At 40.8% G+C, this 20,202-nt stretch overlaps 1 protein-coding gene across 2 annotated transcripts in view; it reads left to right on the top strand.

The window, feature by feature from the left end:
• Positions 1-12,250, top strand: part of FAM13B (family with sequence similarity 13 member B) — an 84,843-nt gene extending 72,593 nt beyond the window's left edge. For both annotated transcript variants that reach the window (XM_032777935.2, XM_032777937.2), the window contains exons 16-24: positions 2,954-3,083; positions 3,759-3,840; positions 4,154-4,383; positions 4,886-4,969; positions 6,380-6,475; positions 7,370-7,453; positions 7,552-7,724; positions 8,182-8,283; positions 9,963-12,250. In XM_032777935.2, coding sequence (XP_032633826.1) covers positions 2,954-3,083; positions 3,759-3,840; positions 4,154-4,383; positions 4,886-4,969; positions 6,380-6,475; positions 7,370-7,453; positions 7,552-7,724; positions 8,182-8,283; positions 9,963-10,086 — 1,105 coding nt within the window. In that variant the 3' untranslated portion in view covers positions 10,087-12,250. The remainder of the gene's footprint in view (positions 1-2,953; positions 3,084-3,758; positions 3,841-4,153; positions 4,384-4,885; positions 4,970-6,379; positions 6,476-7,369; positions 7,454-7,551; positions 7,725-8,181; positions 8,284-9,962) is intronic.
• The last annotated feature ends 7,952 nt before the right edge of the window (positions 12,251-20,202 follow it).

Genomic DNA, 20,202 nt, shown 5'->3' with positions numbered 1-20,202 from the left:
ACCAGGTATCCCAAACATTGCTAGCTATGTATACTACAGACAGGTGCATTAGTGGAAATTCTGTAACTACTGATTCTTGGTCTTGAAGTGTGGAGGAGGTGCAGCCGTGTTGGATCCCAAGAAGTTGAACAAATGCACAAGGAAATCCAAATTCAGCCTGAGGATGCCATCTTCAAATCTATCATTAATAAACACTAGGGATTGTAGGGTTTATATATTTGGTGGACACGTATCTTCATAGCCTTGTGAAACGTAAAAGCTGTTTTAATTGGTAAAATCATTACTAGTATATTATTTTATAGCTTATTTTCAGCAGCTCTGTGTTTTTCACCAAAAGGCTATTTGTATTAGTGCTATCACTGAGTCTAAAAGGGGAATACCTGTTTTCCCTATTTAACTAGCAACTTGATTAAGGAAAACTTCAGAGAATAAATAACTAAAAAGAATAATCTAGGATTTGAGATGAATGGGCTTGTTGATAATATGAAGAAAGAAAGCTTTTTAATCCAGTCAGATCATCTCTCATCTAGGAGTTCAGTTAGGCATTAGAAGAGTGATCATCTCTGCTTTGGAAGAGTGGGTGACCGTACTACAGAATCGTTATTTTTGCATTAATTCAGAACAATTCAGAGGGGTGTGTGCTTAAAGGAACAACCCTAATGTTACAGTAGTTAGGGGTAGGGATTCTCTTATCTCAATGTCTTATCACTATCCAAGGCATCAAGATAAGAGAATCCCTATCTCCAGGTATTGTAAGACTGGGGTTGTTCTTTTAAACATGTGCACGCTCCTGAATTGTTCTGAATTAATGATGTTTCTCTGTACAGTTGGTCATACAAAAAATTCTAATCTGAGTTTCAATCAGTCTCTGAATCACTGATGCAATGGACAAGCCAGGAATACTACTGCAGCGGCCTCTGCTACAAAATCCATCAAAGGAACTGTTTTTAGAACATATAGTCTTTGATGCAGGGATGCCTTCCTCTGTGTTTATAAAGAATTTAGTACGTTTTGAGCACTCTGGCAATCTAAAATAATAACACTTGTACAGACGACCAAACCTGAGAGAATAAGTGTGCATTGAAACACTTGTTGGTCAAAGGGAAATCTCTAGAACTCAGCTAGCAATAAGAATTGTTTTTCTGTATTCTTTATTTCCCCGTTTGTGGTTTAACTATTAATTGTTTCTGTAGGGAGGATTGATGGACAGCTCTCTTGTGAATAAATGAAATGTCTTCCTATTATTTAGCCAAGGTACCATTTTCACCAGCAGATCCTTATATTTGTGTTTAAAGGGAAAGATGATGGTGTTTCCTTGTAGAAGTGGGTTTTTGTAATAGCGTACAACAAGACACCGAGAAGTCATGTCTCCGCTCTCCCTGCGCTGTAGGCCTCAAGCTGGGAGTATTGTGTCCAGTTTCTGGCAACCTCATTTGGCAGAAGAAAAATGTGGAGAAATTGGAGAGGATCCAGAGAAGAGCAACAAGAAATGAATTTTAAGGTCTTGAGAAACATTGATCACCCTATGAAGGAAGCTTGAGAATGTGGGTTTATTTAGTTTGGAAAGAGAAGACTGAGAGGGGACATATAGCATTTTCCAGGTATCTAAAAGGTTCATCAAGGAGAGGGAAACCAAACTTTGTTCACCTAGCCTCTAATGGATAGAACAAGAAGCAATGGGCTAAACTGCAGCAGGGAGGTTAGGTTGGACAATTAGGAAAAAGTTCCTCCCCACTGTCCAGGATAGTTAAACAACTGAGGAAAAATTGCCTGGAGGTTGTTGGAATCTCCATCTCTGGAGTTTAAGAATAGGTTAGATAAATGTCTATCAGGGATGATCTAGACAGTATTTGGTCCTGCCCTGAGGGCAGGGGACTGAACTCGATGACCTCTCGAGGTCCCTTCCAGTCCTAGAGTCTATGAATCTATGAGTAATAGTTTTTAGATGTCATAGTTCACAGCTTTTTAGCTGAAATTATCTTGTGGCAAGAGGAAGGGATGACTCTTATATGTGAAAGCAGCAAAGAATCCTGTGGCACCTTATAGACTAACAGACATTTTGGAGCATGAGCTTTTGTGGGTGAATACCCACTTCATCAGATGCATGTATCTGACGAAGTGGGTATTCACCCATGAAAGCTCATGCTCCAAAACGTCTGTTAGTCTATAAGGTGCCACAGGATTCTTTGCTGTTTTTACAGATCCAGACTAACACGGCTACCCCTCTGATACTCTTATATGTGACTCCACACTTGACTGGCAACTCTTCCGGCTGCCCATGTTTTCATCTGAGCAGAGTACAACTTTCCAGTGATGATTCGTGGAAATGTAATGTCAGAGAAAAGAAGTTAATAGATCAGAACATTTTCCTCTTCATTCTGCTTAGTCATAAAAACAGATCAGTACCTTTTGCAGAATTCCATGTGACCTGTGAAATGCATGTAAATATACAGTTGCTTGCATTGGTTACAGCAGCAGTTTCCAAACATGTTCCCTGTATGACCCTACTTTCATGTGTGTTGCTTCCTGTGACCCGAGACAGCATGGAAGACACCAGATAAAAATGGTGTCTTCATGCAGCGTGACCTTGCATGCACTGTATGTACAAGGTCACACTGCAAAGAGAACACCATTTTGCTTAATAAAATGGCATTCTTCAGACAGCATGATATCAGGTATGATGTATGAGGTCATGCTAGATGGAGGGCACCATTTTGTATTGCAAAATAGCATCCTTCATGCGATATGATCACACATGTATTGTGCATGTGAAGTCATGCTATGTGGAGGACACCATTTTGAAAATGGTGTCCCCTGCACACTCAAAATTACTGTGACCCCATCTGCTGATGGAGTGACCCCAGCTGGGGTCACAACCCACAGTTTGGGAACTGCTGTGCTACAGTCTTTAAAACATACAAAACTTTTGACTTTTTTTTCATTTTTAATTCAGAACACGAAGAGCATCCTTTAGTTCAAAAGATGACAGAAGGGAAGACAGGACACCCTATCAGCTGGTCAAGAAGTTGCAGAAAAAAATAAGACAATTTGAGGAACAATTTGAAAAGGACAAAAATAGTAAAGTAAGTTAGTAGTCTGCAAGTTAACATCCTAATAATGTTAGATTTTTTTCTCTCTCTCTTTTTTTTTAATTTTTCAATCCCAGAGTCTGTCACCCTTACTTAAGTTGAAAGTTACCTTATTCCACAAGCAGTTCCACTAAAAATTAATGTCTCCTTGTGGAGTAAGGTATGACTCCAACATGACTAAGGGTAACATTCTGGCCATATGTGCCCAGCCTTTATGTAGGGGCTATTTAGGGGGGGCTATGATGGGAGGGTGGGCTTCTGGGAGATGGAAAGAAGTTAATTTGGGACCATATCCTTCAGTGAGTCCCTGCAGGGACTTTCTCCTACTGGAACTCGCCTATCTTCTCCACTCTGTTCTCCTGATGTTACCTGTAGCCATGCCCCTCTTTTCCTGCCTCAGACTGGAAAACATTGGCAGTAGGCAGCATGCTGCTAGTGCTGAGACTGAAGGAGGACCGGCACTGACCTGCATGCAGGTTAGTTGGAGCTGTCAGATGAGATAATGTGGCTGTGGAGAAGAGAGGAACAAAACAACTTAATTAGAATGCTCTAGCTAGTGTAAAAATGTCAAATGTTTGTAAAGATTTCACACAATGAGCTTTAAAGAACAAACTTGCTGTGGTTTTCTTTGCTCCTGTGCAAATGTAGTTCGTGTATTTTTTTTTCCAGCCCTCCTATAGTGATATTGCAGCCAATCCAAAGGTTTTAAAGTGGATGACAGAGCTTACCAAACTGAGAAAACAAATAAAAGGTATGGAATGCTGCACGAGTTTTGTTTTCAGACAAAGATAAATTGCCTCACACTAAAACTGAAATAATTTACACATTCAAGAACAACCCTGGGGGTAGTAGAAATCATTTAACTTCTGGATCCTCCTGATTTGTTCTCCAAAACCAGGAGTAGTTTACACTTGTCTGTGGAACTTCAGGAAGGGCTAATTGAAAATGGTTTGTATAAATAAAATTTATTATGTCATCCATCCATTCTTTTGTCATCTGTCTGTTTAGTTCTAAATAGTTTTTTAAATCTTTGTTCTTTGGGATGGGGCAATTTTCTTAATCAGATGAAAAGCACAAATGCTCAGATGGAGAATTCATACCTCAAACACGTCCACGAAGTAACACACTTCCAAAAAGCTTTGGCTCTTCTCTTGACCATGAAGATGAGGAAAATGAAGATGAGCCCCGGGTTATGCAGAAAGAGAAGAAGCCTACCAAGGAGGCTACGCTTGAACTCATTTTGAAAAGACTGAAGGAGAAACGAGTTGAAAGATGCTTGCCAGAAGACATAAAAGTAGGTGTAAATTGGCATTTCTTAAAAACAACAGCTTCAAATACTCTCTAAAAGAGCAATAAACTTCCATCAGCTGAGATGTAATTTCATCAGTAGATGAGCTTATCTGTTTGGCAAGAAGATAAGATTTGTTTCAGATGTCATTTAATTTTGAGGATGCCTCTGAGTGAAGCCATGTTTTTATTCAGAACTTCACTGTCTTCTAACTCTATTCTCGTTTGTGCTTGCGGTGGAAAGGAGATGGTTGTAATACTTCTCAGGAATGTCCACTTCTAAGCAACTAATGTGTTAGACTTACAAAAATGTATCATTGCAGCACATTAGTTTGTTTTGCCAAATATTCAAGTGTATGTTGTTTCTGTTTCTTTAGATAGGACAGAATATATGGAATATAACTAAATTTTCTGATTTGCTCAGATGCCTATGTGGCCTAATGTAGAGAAGCTATTCAAAAGAGGTACTTGCATGTTTGACATAGATGTGAATTATTCTTGTCTAACAGAAAATGACGAAAGACCATTTGGCAGAAGAGAAAACATCTCTCCAAAAAAGTCTTCTGTACTATGAAAGTCAACATGGACGGCCGGTAATCTTTTCTTAACTTCCTCAGAACTGCTCTAAAATACACCTAGGCAGCAATAACTGGTATGCAGTGAGGACACTGACTGTTAACACAGTTATTTACCAAGAAATGATATAATCTATCAATTGTGCTAATAAATTTCCATGTTACCATTGCTTCTCTGGAGTTATACTTAATTTTAAAATTAACATGATCACATTTACTCATTATGTAGGGCTTTTTTTCTAAAACAAAATGGTAATGTTGAAGGCAGGCAGATAGGTATATCTCCATGTATTTGGGGGAGGGGGCGGGTTGAGCATTGGCCTGCCAAACCCAGTGTTGTGAGTTCAATCCTTGGGGGGACCAGCTGGGGATTGGTCCTGCTTTGAGCAGGAGGTTGGACTAGATGACCTCCTTGAAGTCCCTTCCAACCCTGATATTCTATGAACATTCTCTTTGTTTTGGTGCTGGCATTTTGGAAGAGGTGTAGTTTGAGCTGATGAAAGTGATACAGATATGCTCTAAACCACTCCCAAGTTCTTTAAGATACAGTAAATGTCCAAAATGAAACACAACAAGAAAACTGTAAAATGTACTAGTTTTGAATGTCTGTACTTGAGGATACAATACAAGAGGGCTTGTATACTCTATTTATAACCTTGGAAAGACTTAGATCTAAAATTCTATATTTATTGCATTTTCTTGCTAGATGATTTCAGCAGCAGTATTTTTCTTTCCACTTAATCATAGTTAATTACTCTAAATGTGTCTTTGATGGATCTTCTTCCAATCCAATTGCCTTTAACCAGCCTTCCTAGATGTGTCCCTGAGGGATATCACCAGTTGTCCAACCAAGCTCATTTCAAATTGCTATTATCCTCTACCTCAAGGGGCCAATTTCCCAGCTGGGGATTATCACTGTGCTTATGCTATAGGCCAGGAAGGGAATAGCGTAGAAGTTTAGCTATGCTGGCCCTACATCACTCAGGGATTTCCCCGTACTGAGGGAATCCTTAGCTAGCCATTTATACCAGCTTTCTGGCTTCTTTATGTTGTCAGAATAGTGACTGAGAATCTGCAGTAAAACCAGATGTTCTACCACAATCGCATCTTTCTCTAACTTTGCTTATCATTTCTAGAGAATTGTCAGAATTCATCCTCAGCCTGCCTCTGCTATTATCACTAGCCACTGCTCCAGTCTTGGTCCCTTTCTCTCTTTCCCATGGCTCTTTGCTGTGAGAAACTGCATTTCCATGTGAGCTGCCTTGTCCGCTGGGAATTCTTCCCATCAGTTGTGTGTGTTAAGTGTTATGTTAGGTTTAAAAATAAACCACATTATTTTACAAATGCCTAATTGAGCAAGATGTCAGAGCTGATGGCTGTTCATGTGAAGTATGCTACTTTGTTACATATTTCCTTCTCTTTCTTTAGGTTACTAGAGAAGAAAGGCATATTGTTAAACCTCTGTATGACAGATACAGACTTGTGAAACAAATGTTGACTAGAGCAAGCATTACTCCCATCCTTGTAAGTAAAGCAAATATTTCTTCATGTGTTAACCAGACTGTCACCTGACAAATGTTTGCAAATTAACTATTTGAAAAAACATCTCATGAATAAAAGTGCTCCATGCTGGAGTTTCCCTTTTAGAAACTATAGGGCACAGTCCTCGTGTCAGGGCTGTTGAAAGTGTGAGGTGGCTCTAAGCCACCTTTACACATTCCCAACCCTTGGGGACTGCCATATTGCACTCCTGCCTCTTCCTGGAGCACTGTACCTAGCCTCAGTGTGCCATGTGCACCAGGGTGCTGGAAATGGCAGGTGAAAAGCCAGCTGTGCTGGCTTTTAGCAAGCTCAGGAGTCATCCGTACTGGGGGAATCCTCATCAGCCTCCTTTTTAGGGCTGGCGTAAGGTTCCTTTCTGCCACTTAGCTGGTGCAGAGTAATCTTTCCAAAGGCTGAGGATCCAGCCTGATATAGAGTGTTTCCCTAACTGACTTTGGATTTTGTATGTGTATCAAGGGTTAAAGTGTGAATGGAAATTCAGAAGGAAAATATTTGAATGTTATGCAAATTGTATGAGAGACATGATCTGGTTTTCACTTTATTTTAAATAATGTAGTGGTGGGCACAGACTGTATTTTATTAGTAAGCATTGATCTTTGTAAAAGAGTTACTTGTGACTTAAACCTGTAACGTCCATTGCAATTCAATTATCTGCTTGGATTGGTTCATTACAGGACATCTGTTTTTAGGATTTACTGATCTTGTTTTGTTAGTGTTGTAACAAAAACGTGAAAATTCCAGTAATGTGCAAAAATGGAATTGAACAAGATAATTGACTGACATTTCTTTGTGTAAGAGCTTGGAATGCTCAACATCCATCTGTATATAACAAAAAGCAAATGTGGAATATTGCAGGGGTCACCATCAACTAAGAGGCGGAGTCAAATGTTACAGCCCATTATAGAAGGGGAAACTGCCCACTTCTTTGAAGAAATTAAGGTAAGTAAAACACTTATCAAATATTTCAGTTCCTCCTTGCATATTCAAGAGAAATGTTTTAAATCTGTGTTGTAAACTGCTGCTGTATCACCATGCAGGAAGAAGAGGAGGATGTTGATAGTTTGTCATCAGAATTTAATGATATCTTAAAAACTGCTGTCGAAACGCAGTCTATTTCCAGCCCAGCTGAAAATTCGGAGTCTGATCTTGAAGACAGTCAAGAAAAGCTGACTCGGGACCTCCAACTATCAAGTATCCGAGCAGCTTCTATGTGCGTATGAATAGAATGTGATTAGTGCTGTATTATTGTGAGAGTTACACTGAATGTACTTAAGACTATAACACCAAATGTGGAGTTTCTTAATATAAGCAATTGTCTTTCTGTATCTCTCAACAAATGTGTCTGTTGAGTGATTCAGATGAAAAGGAATTCATCTGAGTGTCCAGTTGGGACCGTCTGCTGTTCTTACTAAGAGAATTAAACACTTAGCTGTTGTTTCAAATGATTTTGGGTTGATGACTGAAGAATTGTATTTCTTTTTTTAATGATTAGCCTATGTTGGTCTTCCCCGCCCCCATCAAACATATCCTAGATACCAAACTACTTCTCAGCAAAATCAATGTAATATCAATCCACCTAGTTTCTTCATTTTGTTTTTAAGAGGGCAGATGAGAGTTTCCTTATTATTACTTGGCCAATGTCTTTTTCTTTCTTTGTTAATTTTTAGGCCTGAATTATTAGAGCAACTTTGGAAGGCCAGAGCTGAAAAAAAGAAGTTACGCAAAACTTTACGAGATTTTGAAGAGGGGTTTTATCAACAGAATGGGAGGTTAGTTTAACAGAACAATGAATATTAGGCTGGTGCTTCATTTTTTTACTATTGCTTATTTATCAATCATACATTTTAAGTTTACTCTGTTTGGGAAACTGAGGCACTAATTTTTGTAGCAGTGTCATCTTAATGTCCACTTAAATATGACCAATCTTCATGCACTTCAGTACAGTATCCATCATCAAAATGTTTCAGCACTCCTTCCATATTAAACCAAGAATCTGGCAAATGGAATCTAATCTGTTTTGCATCAACAGTCCAGTTGTGTGTACTCTTTCATTATGCATAGTCTCATGAGGGACACTCATTTTAGTGTAGGACTAGGTCAGGGTGGCCAACCTGAGAGGGAGCCAGAATTTACCAATGTACACGATAAAAGAGCACCAATCAGCACCTCTCCCTCCCTTCCTGCACCTCCTGATCAGCTGTTTCGTGGCATGCAGAAAGCTAGGGGGGAGAGGAGTGAAGGCACGCAGGCTAAGGGGAGGGGGCAGGAAGGGGTGCAGTGGGGGCAGGGCCTGTGGCAAAGCCAGGGATTGAGTGGTGAGCCCGCCCCGGCACATTGGAAAGTTGATGCCTGTAGCTCCAGCCCGGAGTCGGTGCCTGTGCAAGGAGTTGCATATTAACCTCTGAAGAGCCGCACGTGGCTCCGGAGCCAAAGGTTGGCCACCCCTGGACTAGGTAATAAAATAATCCAGATTCTTCTGTGCATTTTAATAGTGAAGGCGATGCACTCTTCAGTCTTCCCTCCCCCTTGTAAAGTGTGACTGGAAATCAAAAGAACAGTTTATCTCATTTTATAAAAGCAGGATAATCCCTCTGTTTTTATCTAGTGAAACTTTTCTACTAAGAAACATCTACTTCTCTAGTGTTCCAGTAGATCATTCTAAACAGAGGGTAATTGCTTCATAAACAAGATGGGGGGCATATTATTGTACCTTTTTTAAAAAATATATATTCCATAGTCCCTCAGTCCTCATGCTTAGGTGTCTATTATTGCAAGTTTGGCATAACTTGCTACTGTTCATATATTAAATGCAGTAGCTGTTTTCTCAAGGTAATAGTTAATCCACACCCACATATGAATAGAACATAATGTATCTTGCTTAACTAAGATTTATTTACCTTTTGGCCAGCTATAAACTCACTGGCAGCCGTAAATACAAATTCAATTAGTAGAGCTTCATTGTGTGCTCATTAAAGTCAGCGGCAAAACAGACATTGACTTCAATGAGTGAATGATCAGGTCTATAGTAAACGGCAAATAACTTTTTTTAAATATTTAATTATAGTTTTAGATCTATTTATTATTTTTTCTTACCTCAGAATTGGATTATAATTTGTAGCTATTCATGAAATTATTTATTCCCAATATGATTTAAAAAAAAAATTCACCTATGGAAAAATTTTCCAGACAAGCTGGAGACATTTTGTAAACGTACTGTTGGTGATTATGCTGAATTAATCTCTTCAGATTTTTCTCTCTCCCAAGTATTTTAGTCAGTTATTCTACCAATTTTTAATCCCTTAGCCCTGGGACAGTTGCAGTATGTCTGTTGTCAACAGGTTGCATGCCAAAGAGGTCACCCAGAATCATACTACCTCAGTGTGTGATATTTGACATTCTGAGATGTACAGGATTTTCTTGGAATTTAACTATTTTATTCTCTTTACAGGAATGTACAGAAAGAAGATCGGGCTCCAATGTTTGATGAGTACAGGGAGTACAAGAAAATTAAGGCCAGGCTTAGGCTTTTAGAAGTCCTTATCAGCAAACAAGATTTTTCAAAATCAATATAGATTGTTCCTTAAAAACACTGAATAACATCATGTTTCCTCATACTACCATAGTACTTATCAGGTGCTTGTGTTCATTTTTTCATGCACTGTTGAAAGAACCCAGTTTGTGCACTTTATTATGGTGCCACTATAAAATATTTGAAGGGTAAGTAGGTCCTGTCTAGAGAGCAAATAAAATGTTCTAAATTAAGAGACTGCTCTATCCAACTTTAGCAAACACATAGTTTCCTTCAGCGTTTTGTATTACAGATGCATCTTGTTCCAGAAAGACTATAGAATTTTGTCCTTTAAGCATTCAAGAACTTTGGAGAGTCAACTTTTTGTTATCAACTTTTTGTTATTACCAATTGTTTGCATTACTGAAGAAATTAAGGTATATATCTATATCTTAATGCTACACTGAACTATTCTTGTTGCCTTTTATTATGGAAAACATGACAAAAGATTCCACACACGACTTCCTGGAATACCAAAAGTGAACAGAAATTCCTTTCAAAGAACTGCTGTGGAACACCTTTGTTTGATTTCTGGTATTCTAAATTACATCTGTCACCCGGTAATATGTATTATGATCAATGGATTTTGCTACTTAGAGGTCACGTTTCCTCATCGATAAGGATGACAATGGACAAACCAGAAAGTGACCTTGCTTAGTGTACTTTTAAAACTTGGAAAAACTGAACAGTTATATCACATGCTGCCTACAGGACTTATGTTACTGTTGTTCATTTTATCAGTTATTGTTTATCAAATAGTGGTCACATAGTGTTTGGTCTGAATTGGATACTGCATCTTACCCTTCAGAAAATTTGAGAAACAAAATAAACATTTCAGTTTATGGGAAATCTGATGGTGCTCAGACATTTACAGCTCCAGCAGATAAGAGCTGGTTTAGGTCAATTACATAATTTTGCTGTATCTGAAACAAGTTTATGAAGGGCTAAAGTCACTGAAGTTAAAATGCACCTGAGAATGGACAGTGTCAGTCTTAGGGGGGCGGAAATTACTGCTGTATATCACAATGCGTTATGCAGCTGGGGAACAAAAATAAATGGATTAACCCTTGTGATGTAAGCAAATAGTACATGGGCCTTGCATGATTCAGCTTCAGAATTGATACTAAAACAATGTTTTGATTATCACATCCACTGTGTTGAATGATTATTTAGCTTGCTTGTGCTATACAATACAACCGCCATCAACAACAGGTTTTGATCCAGTAAAAACTAAGTGTTAATTTTAACTGGTGCTTTTTGGATTTTTCAGTGTGCATCAGTTCGTTTTTGGCCATGTTTTGCATGCACCTACTCTCACTGCATGTTTTTAAGACTGGCTAATGCCAACACCAATATTATTCACATTGCTTAATAAAAGACCAAAAGTGAATTTTTTTCACAAAGTTGCTAGATTAGTTGTTCTGTCATGTAAACATACAGAGTAGATTCAGAATGGGATTTCTAGTGCACCAGGTCATCTGTGTGCTATAAAATAGAGGGGTTTTTTGGTTTGTGTTTTTTTTACCATGATTATTGGCATGTAACTTTGGAATTTGGAAGAAAGCACTAAACTAGTTGTGCATTGGTGGTTTGCCTTTTTATACAGCAAGATGATTTTTAGTGGACCCTAGAGAATTGTGAGGTTAAACTAACCTTGAGACCATTTCACAGTTTTATTCAACTCCATTGTGCAATGTACACTTCCAGTTACTTTTCTTCAGTCTGCAGACGTGGGTGTATCCAAACATCGAAACTAATGTGTACTGTATGGTGTTTTGTGTTTTATATATACCACATGCAAAATGTCAATATGCACTATTTAAATGTTTTAAATAATATATTCCTCCTTTATAATGCTTAAATCTATATGATTCCAATATTTTTATAAGAATCTGAGTGAATGATCAGACTGGTTCCAATTCAGAATTAACAGCTGCTTTGTGTGTGTTATGCAGTGTTTGGCTGTTTATTCAGTATAGTAGATAAGCATGGCAAGAGTTATGCTACAAGTGTGTTTTGTGCCATCCTTGTTGAGCAATAAATAAATGGTAGAATTAGGCATTTTGTGATATAACATAGTTTTACTTTGGTACAAGTAAAAACTATATGTCTATATATCAATATATAGATATATATAAATATATATAAATAAACCAGATACAATTGCATTGCTATGTCTGGCATTCATTGTATAGACTTCATAAAAAAAAAAAAAAAAATGTACCTTAACCTGTATTGTCATATTTCATTGCAGTAGTTTCTTTTCATAATATTTTCTTCAATACAAGGTCCTACAAAGAATGTGGGGTCTTTTAAAATTCCTTTGGGTTCATACTGTATTCTTATTCACTCCTTAGCTTGATCCTTAATCTTAGATAGACTTCTGGTAAAAAAAAAAAAAATAGTTTTGTCAAACAATTCACCGCCGCCAATGAGGTCAGAAATAGTATTTACTCAGAAAATATGCATGCCCAACTTTACTCACTCTTGTATTCATCATGGCCAGCAGATAGACATTGCATACATTTTTGTAAGCACCATAAGGATTTTTTTCTACAGAGATGGTTTCTAATAGCATCTGTTTGTGTATGATCACACCTAAGACAATGATTGACTCTATTCTGGTCTTTTGAACAAGCCATTCTGTTTTGTTGCATGGGATTATTAATCAAACCTGGATTTTGTCTCTGAGGATGTGTACCATTTGATCATGGTTTTCCAGAATCACACTTGCTCTTTTTTCTGTAATGATACAAATCTTTTCATGTCTTGAGGCTTAAGGAAATAGGTCACCTACTGTCTTGGTTCCCACCTTAAGCTTCTGAAGTCTTGCTGACACTAATTAAAACAGTTATAAAACTTCTGAAATACATTGTCAAACAAGTGTATTTACAAGTATACAATTTTACAAGTCTGGTCACATAGTAAACCTTTCTTGATTACACTTAAAGTGCAGTACTTAATAAATGAGAAACCAATTAAAGCAAACTGTCTGAAGGATAAAAACATTGTTTTGCCATTTTTGGTAAACAGCGTTTTAAAAAAAAAAGCACCATGCTGCCAAATTAATATTTGAGGTAGTCTTGACTTCCAGAAGACTTTGTTGTGTTTTCAGTTTTGCTTTGAAAGTGTTTTAGTAACATGCTGAATGAATTTAACTTCATAAAATATATACAGATTAGTGTGGACATATTTCTGAAAGTGTTCTGTCAAAACTGAAAAACTTTTATATTAAGAAAATCCAAAGCTTTAATAGTATCCATAATCTATAGCAGATTTCCTTTGAGGTACAAACTGCATCGTATTTAGAAAGATCTTGACTACGGGCAATGTATTAAACAAAAGAGCTTTACATTGACTGTTGTCTTCATTTATTTGAAATGATTCTTGCATACTTGTGAAAATGGCAGCAGGAAAGATGGAGTAGATCTGAAGGGCAGCTGTTAGTTACAGCAGTGATGATGGCCATCTGCTGCGACATTCACAGGTATAAAACGCATCAAAGGCAACAGTGTAACTGAGGGTATGGCTACACTGCAATAAAAAACAGCAGCACCATGACTCTGAGCCCAGGTCAGTTGACTTGGGCTTGCAGGGCTTGGATTCCAAGATTAAAAATATCCGGGTAGATGCTCAGGCTGGAGTCTGGCCTGAGACCTACACCTCCCACTGGGTCTCAGAGCTCAGGCTCTGGGGTGAGTCCATATGTGTACATGGCAATTTTTAGCCCTGTAGCCCCAGCCATGAGAACCTGAGTCAACTGACCTGGGCTGGTTGTGGCTATGTCACAGGTCTCCTATTGCAGTATAGATGTACTCTGAGGGGCTGCTATCTCCTATTCCTGTCCATGCTAGGGCTGGCCTCTGGCTTCAGTTGATGGGAGTGATGCTTTGTCCAGCAAAGACTGATACCATCTCCTATTGTTTCCAGTAGGGCTCAGTTCAGGACAGATGGTGACTCCCTTTGCCTGGCTCTCGCATGGCAATTAAGGAATGTGGAGGTGCCAGGGCTGGGGCTATGGGGGCAATAGGGAGGGTGATTGGGACCAGGCAGGAGGCAGACTGAAGAGGAATGCTGGGGACTGAGTGTATTGAGTTGGAGGGGGCATGCAGAGGAATGTGTGGTGGGGAGGAAAACAGACCAAGTGTGGCTCAAAAGACTGAAAAAACATGCAGGAAGACTGAGTGGAGCAGGTGCCTATTCTGCCTGCCTGTGGAAAGTGAGAGAGCAAGCAAAGGGCAGTTCCCACCACCCAGGGGGTCAGAGAGGGTCACAGCCTCCCAGCTCATCTATGAACAAGGAGGCTACGTATTTTGCATCCAGTTTGACCCTGTGATGATCACACACAAGCTGTGCAACTTCCCTTAAAACTGGAGGGGAAAATCTAAAAAGATTGGCTTTAAATCATGAGCTGTAATAAAACGTAGGATGTTTGCTTCATGATTGAACATACGGTGTTTGGGGCAGTATTTTGAATACGAGGCAGTAATTGTGCCCTCTGGCACCAAGCAGCTTGCAGTGAGAGTATTTGGGGGATGTAGTGAGGAGAGACGACCGGGGATGAGGAGTAACAATGTTCTATTAAAGCAAAATAAGTCAAGAAGGGAAAAAATGAACATAGCCAAGAATAGGGGCAAGTATCCAGGGCTAGGGAAATCCCCAGCTATAAATCTAACCCTTCAGGCTTTTTTGAGGGGAATGGGGGGCAAGTGGGGGGAATGGGGATTGTCACAGTAAGGCAGACCTGGGCCAATACAATAAATAGCCTATTGCAAGTTCTAGCCTTCTAAAGGTCTACAGGGACTTGTAATCTGTGGAGGTCATGTGACTGAAGACTACAGCAGGGGCTGCTGGGAGAAGGGGGCCAGGCTATAAAAAGATCTGTGTGTTGCTCAGACCAGTTGGAGAACCAGAGTGGAAGGAGGGCCTGGAAACCTCTCAGCATGGGGCCTAAGAGCCTGTGAAAGTAGCTGTGGCCAAAGACCTGGAGAGATCTGCCCACCAGAGGACTGTGGGAAAGGTGGCCTAAAATGGAGATGGCAGTTGTAGGAAGTAGCCCCAGGAATCAGCAAAGCAGAGCAACTTGGGAATTATGGCTGACAGCCTATAATTTAGGCCTCTGGGCTGGTCCCTACCTATGATGCCACAGCAAAGGGGAATGACTGTTACCGAGGATTGTTACCTCTGCTCCAGAAGGAGAGGCAGTGTCACCTCAGCCTGAGGCCGAATCATCAACTCCCTGGAATACCCAAAGCAAGGGGAAACTGAGGCATGGCTCAGCCCTGACACTAGGATGAAGTAAGTGACCCTATTGCAGATGCCTTCCTAACTCTGTAATATGGTACTAAAATGCGTAGCTGCTTCTCCTGTGTGCTTTTTCCAGACACAGCTGAGGCAGTTCTACAGCAGTTAGGAGGTGCTGAAATAGACAGTACCGGCCCTGCTGTGTATTATTTAAGCCCTGGGCAAGATAGAAAGAACATGCAGGTCCCATCCCTAGGAACCTATTAAGGGGGAAACCCAGTGGATGGTGGTAACAGAGCAGGTTTGGAGTCTTAGGTTTCCTCTTAAACTGGGCTGGTGATGGTGTTACTGACATGAGCTGATCATCTGGCCCTTGTCAGTGAAGGATAACAACCCTCACCCTGATCGGTCTGGCCTGGGACAATGGCTGGCCTCAGGTTTTTGGTAGTGTTTAAGTTAGTAATAAAGACAAATCATTTCCAGTGTATTTGCTGTTTGGGGAGCAGGACGGGAACCAAACCAAAGGTTCAAATGATACTTCCTGGCATTCAGCTGTCTGCTGTTTGGTACTTCAGGTATTTAGCTACTAATCCCAGTGCTGGTTTAGCTCCTAGACGCTCATACCACTGCAGCTCTTCCAACGGCAAGTGCACTGTGCCAAAGCTTGTTAACCCTAATGATGCTTCCCAATGACCAGGAAGGTGTCCTTGCTATTGATTGCTTTGAGCTGCCATGCTGCAGTGATTTATATGAGGCAAACAGCTGCTGGCCTTCCTTTCCAGCTGAGCCCAGCAAATTGCTAAGGATGGTTCTTAGTCATCGTCTGCTTCTGAAAAGAAAAATCTTGTTGCCAAGGGGTGTATGTGCGTCCCTCACTTACAAATTAGAAAATTGTAGGTTGGCCAGACAGGCAGTAAATGTTTGTTCAGTGTGTGAAGGGACAGTAGATTTCAAAGGGTTTGTGATTCTGTACAGAGGAATAGCATTCCTTGTTGAGTTGACTCTTCGTAACAGGAATTGGGTCACTAACAGGAAGCATTGGGAGAGTGAACATAAATGGCTGATGAGCATGACTGGATTTTACTCTTACTGGTCACACATGGTGGGATTCTCACTAACACCAGACAGCTGACTGGGCTGGAGGGGTGCTGAAGACTTTACTAGTTTGAGATAGGGGTGCAAGGGGACGTGTGTCCTCAGAGAAAGGTCATTCCTTATTCTCATCAGTATTTGTATACACAGTGGGGCATTGGGAAGAGATGTTAGGTCAGCAGAACTATGAAGAAAGAATGGTTAAAATCCACTCTAGCTAGTGATAGATTCTCCTTTTCACAAACTTTCCTGCCCTTAGAGGGGCGGGGCACGGAAATGTGACAGGTGGGTCAATGTGTGAGCAGTCTCCATAGCAGGTACCATACAATCTTTAGCAAGAACCCCACTCTGCTCATAAATATTCAGGTACTGGTTCATTTTGGTAGATGTGATTAATGAGCAGCCTCTTCTTGCTTAGACCTAAACTATTCTAAATGGGTTAGTGCTGCATTTTACAGCAGAAAACTGAAGTAAAAGGCAGATTTATGTGCACTTACAGTATCTGTTCATAAGGCCACTGGTGTCCAGCAGAGAGGCTTACCCCAAGACGTATCTCTACAGGAGAGCAAAGTTCATTCTTTTCTAATAATTCTTATAATTACGAACTGCTATATAGCACTTCACCATTTAGCCATTACCTTGCCATCCGTTAGCCACAGCTGGAAGAGAATTAATTTCCTAATTCAGGTGCTTATCAATCATTGTAGCATCTGGGTGCAATTTAATTTTTGACTTTTTTTGACGAGGCAGGAATACATGAGACTCTCTCCTCTACTTAAAAAGAGAAGGCAGTTTCTAGGGCCCAGAGTTGCCAGGGGAAACCTTGAAATATGATCCTCGAGCTCCACAAATGCTCAAAAACCAGAAGGCAAATAATAAATTTAGGTTTTGGTTTTTATTATTTTGAATCTTATGACTTGGGGGGGGAAGTGGGGTCTGACTTCTTTTTTTTAACATTGGGTTGGTGATACTGCACCCCTGAAAGTTTGCAGAGACAGCGAAAAAAGCGCTAAAACTCTGAAGGTTACATAATGGGCAGGGACTCCCATGGCCTGGTGATAAGGTGTTAGGGGCAGGGCTTCATTAAGCCTAGTAACTATGTTGCTTGGGTCTGTTTGTCTCTCTTCAGGCTGTAAAGGGAACATTAACCATGGGGATTTCCTGCATTTCAGGAGAAAAATACATGGGAACCGTTAGGAAACAGAGGCTGTCTACACTGGAGTTAAAAACACACGTCTGTCCAGTGCCAGCTGACTCGAGCTGTTTAATTGTGGGGTAGAGATTCAGGCCCAGGCTGTAGGACCCTGTGAGGTGGGAGGATATTACCTCACTTACTTTGTGTCTCTAATATTCTGGGATAGCCAGGGCTACAAGAACACTGCACGCAGCCTTAGAGACTAGCTTTTGTGTAGCCTGTGCCAGGGATGGAGAAGGTTACAGCTGTGCCTGGTTGATTTTCTGCATGTGTGGCTGGAAGCAAGTATGGGAGTGGACATCCTGCTTCCGATGGATCCTGCCCATACTTACCCCTCCCTTGCTGGGAACCAGCCTCTGTTCTTCCTGGCTGGCCCTGGCTCTGATGAGCTCCCCTTTCCTGCAGCAAGGGGAAGGCAGCTTGGGTCTCCAGTTGAGACTGGTGCCTGGGCTAGAGGCTCAGAGCTGTGCTGGCGAAGCAGCTGGAATGGGTGGGTAAATTTGAAATAATAATGATAGCACCCCGCTCTTATGTAGCACTTACATCAGATCTCAAAGCGCTTGCGAGGGAGGTATCATTATCCCCATTTTGCAGCAGAGGAAACTCAGGCATAGGGAGGTAAAGGGACTTACCCAAGGTCACCCAGCAGGACAGCCTTAGTTAGGAGTAGAACTCGAGTCTTCTGAGTCCCAGTCCAATGCTCTATCCACTAGGCAACACTGCTACATAGCTCATTGTATACCGACACCTGGCTCTCAAAGATATAGAACATCTCTCCTCTTTTTGTCTTTACTAGAACAAATCTGGGTAGCAGGTGGGCTGTGCGCTGATCTTTGGGGAATTAAAATACAACAATGCTGTCCAGTCTCTGCACCGGTGCCCCTCTGGGTTTTATGCAAATGGAAGAAGCTGAATGCCCTCATAGCCTTGTTGTCAATTGCTTCAAATTGGTTTTCTACTGGAGGGTGACCGGAGTTGAGCTTTCCCCCCTGGCAGTCACCCAGCTAATCAGACAGCCAATAACCACCATGGCAGCAAAGGAGAAATGTGAACTGATGTTCGCTTAAGTTTCCTTGTTGGTTTCTCTCTCAGGCTCCCATCTGAAATGTGGGTCTTGGAGCAGGGAACGAAAACTGCACATTTAAACACTCAGTTAATTTGAATGAAGATGGATGGTCCGTTCCCTTTAATCCCTATTTTACCAGCTGTGGCTGTGCCTGAAACCTTCATTCAATGCCAGGCTGAACAGGAGCAGCAGCCTTGTTGGGAAGAGGATTTCGGCTCTCCATAAAATTGAGAAATGTTTCTAAAATGTGCTTTGCCTCTATCTGTCTCACGTCCCTGAACCACCGAGCGTGTTTAACCGACAGGGAATGTAATATTGGGGTGAGTGAAGCCTTGGGAGCCCCAGGCAAAGATCAGGGCCCCAGTATGGTAGGTGTTGCACAGACTGATTGTCTATAAACAATCTGGGCGCGGGGACTGTGTGTCAGAGGGGACGCGATCGCTGAACAGTCTGTGAGGTGTAACTTGCATTGATTATTATTGATTATGCAATCACCCCTGGAACTGAATCCTTTCCACCCTTTATAGTGCTTTAGCCTTTCTCTGAATTATAAGCGGTGGCAGTCAGAGTGTGTTAAATGTAGATACTAGATAACAATAGAAAGCTTTACCGCTTGCCAGAATCCTGTACTCCCAATAAGCCAGTCATTTAGTAGGCATACAGATCAGCTGATTTTTATTTTTCCGTGACATTTGAGAATTTGGCAGTGTAGTTGAATGGCTTTCCATCTTCCCTAGTGTCTGTTCTTTCAGAGCTAGTTGTGAAGAACCAGTTGCCAGCATGCTTGGAAAGCTTTGGAATATAGGATTTGTTTTGTGCAATTTGTGTCTCTGCAGCTGGAATCAGGAACAAACAAACATCACAATGACCAGCTTTAGTTTTAAGTGAGCCACCTCTGGATTCTCTTTAAAAGATTGCACCTGAGCCATCCAATGGGTGAATGTATTGGTGATGTCAGTCTATCCTAATGGGTACCGCTGATGGCAAAGATCTGAATGATTCATTGGGGGGATGGAGGTGGAAGAGAAGGCGGGTGGGGAAGCATCTTCTGAGCCCTAGCATTGGTCTGCTTCTGCCTGTGCGGGGGAGTGTGTGTGTGTGTGTTGGATGGACAGAGACCTCTGGTCCCCAGGACTATTAATCCAGCACTTCCCAGGAGCATCAAATACATAGGGGGTGGGGACACAACAACAACAACAAATCCCTAATCCACCTCCCAAGACAGGCTGCTCTGTTTAAAATCAATGCTGGCTGCTTTGATTTAGTAAGCGAAGAGGAAAGCTCCCCCTACTGGCTCAATTGAAGGAGGACTGGAAAACAAGAATTCTTGTTCTCCCATGCTTTATAGGTGAATCAGATTTTGCTGTATAAGGTGAGACAAAGCTGATTTGTGAGAGGTGGGAGCCAAAGGAAGGCCTGTTAAGGATGGGAACACTTGTTTCTTATCAATGGGCAGGATCTGCCATAACACAGAAAAGTCACGCTGCTTTTATCTAGTTATCAGCAGTAAATGTCGAAGTGCT

Source organism: Chelonoidis abingdonii, chromosome 7 (genome assembly GCF_003597395.2).
Source record: "Chelonoidis abingdonii isolate Lonesome George chromosome 7, CheloAbing_2.0, whole genome shotgun sequence".
Classification (NCBI taxonomy): domain Eukaryota; kingdom Metazoa; phylum Chordata; order Testudines; family Testudinidae; genus Chelonoidis; species Chelonoidis abingdonii.
This window is presented reverse-complemented; position numbering and strand designations above follow the sequence as displayed.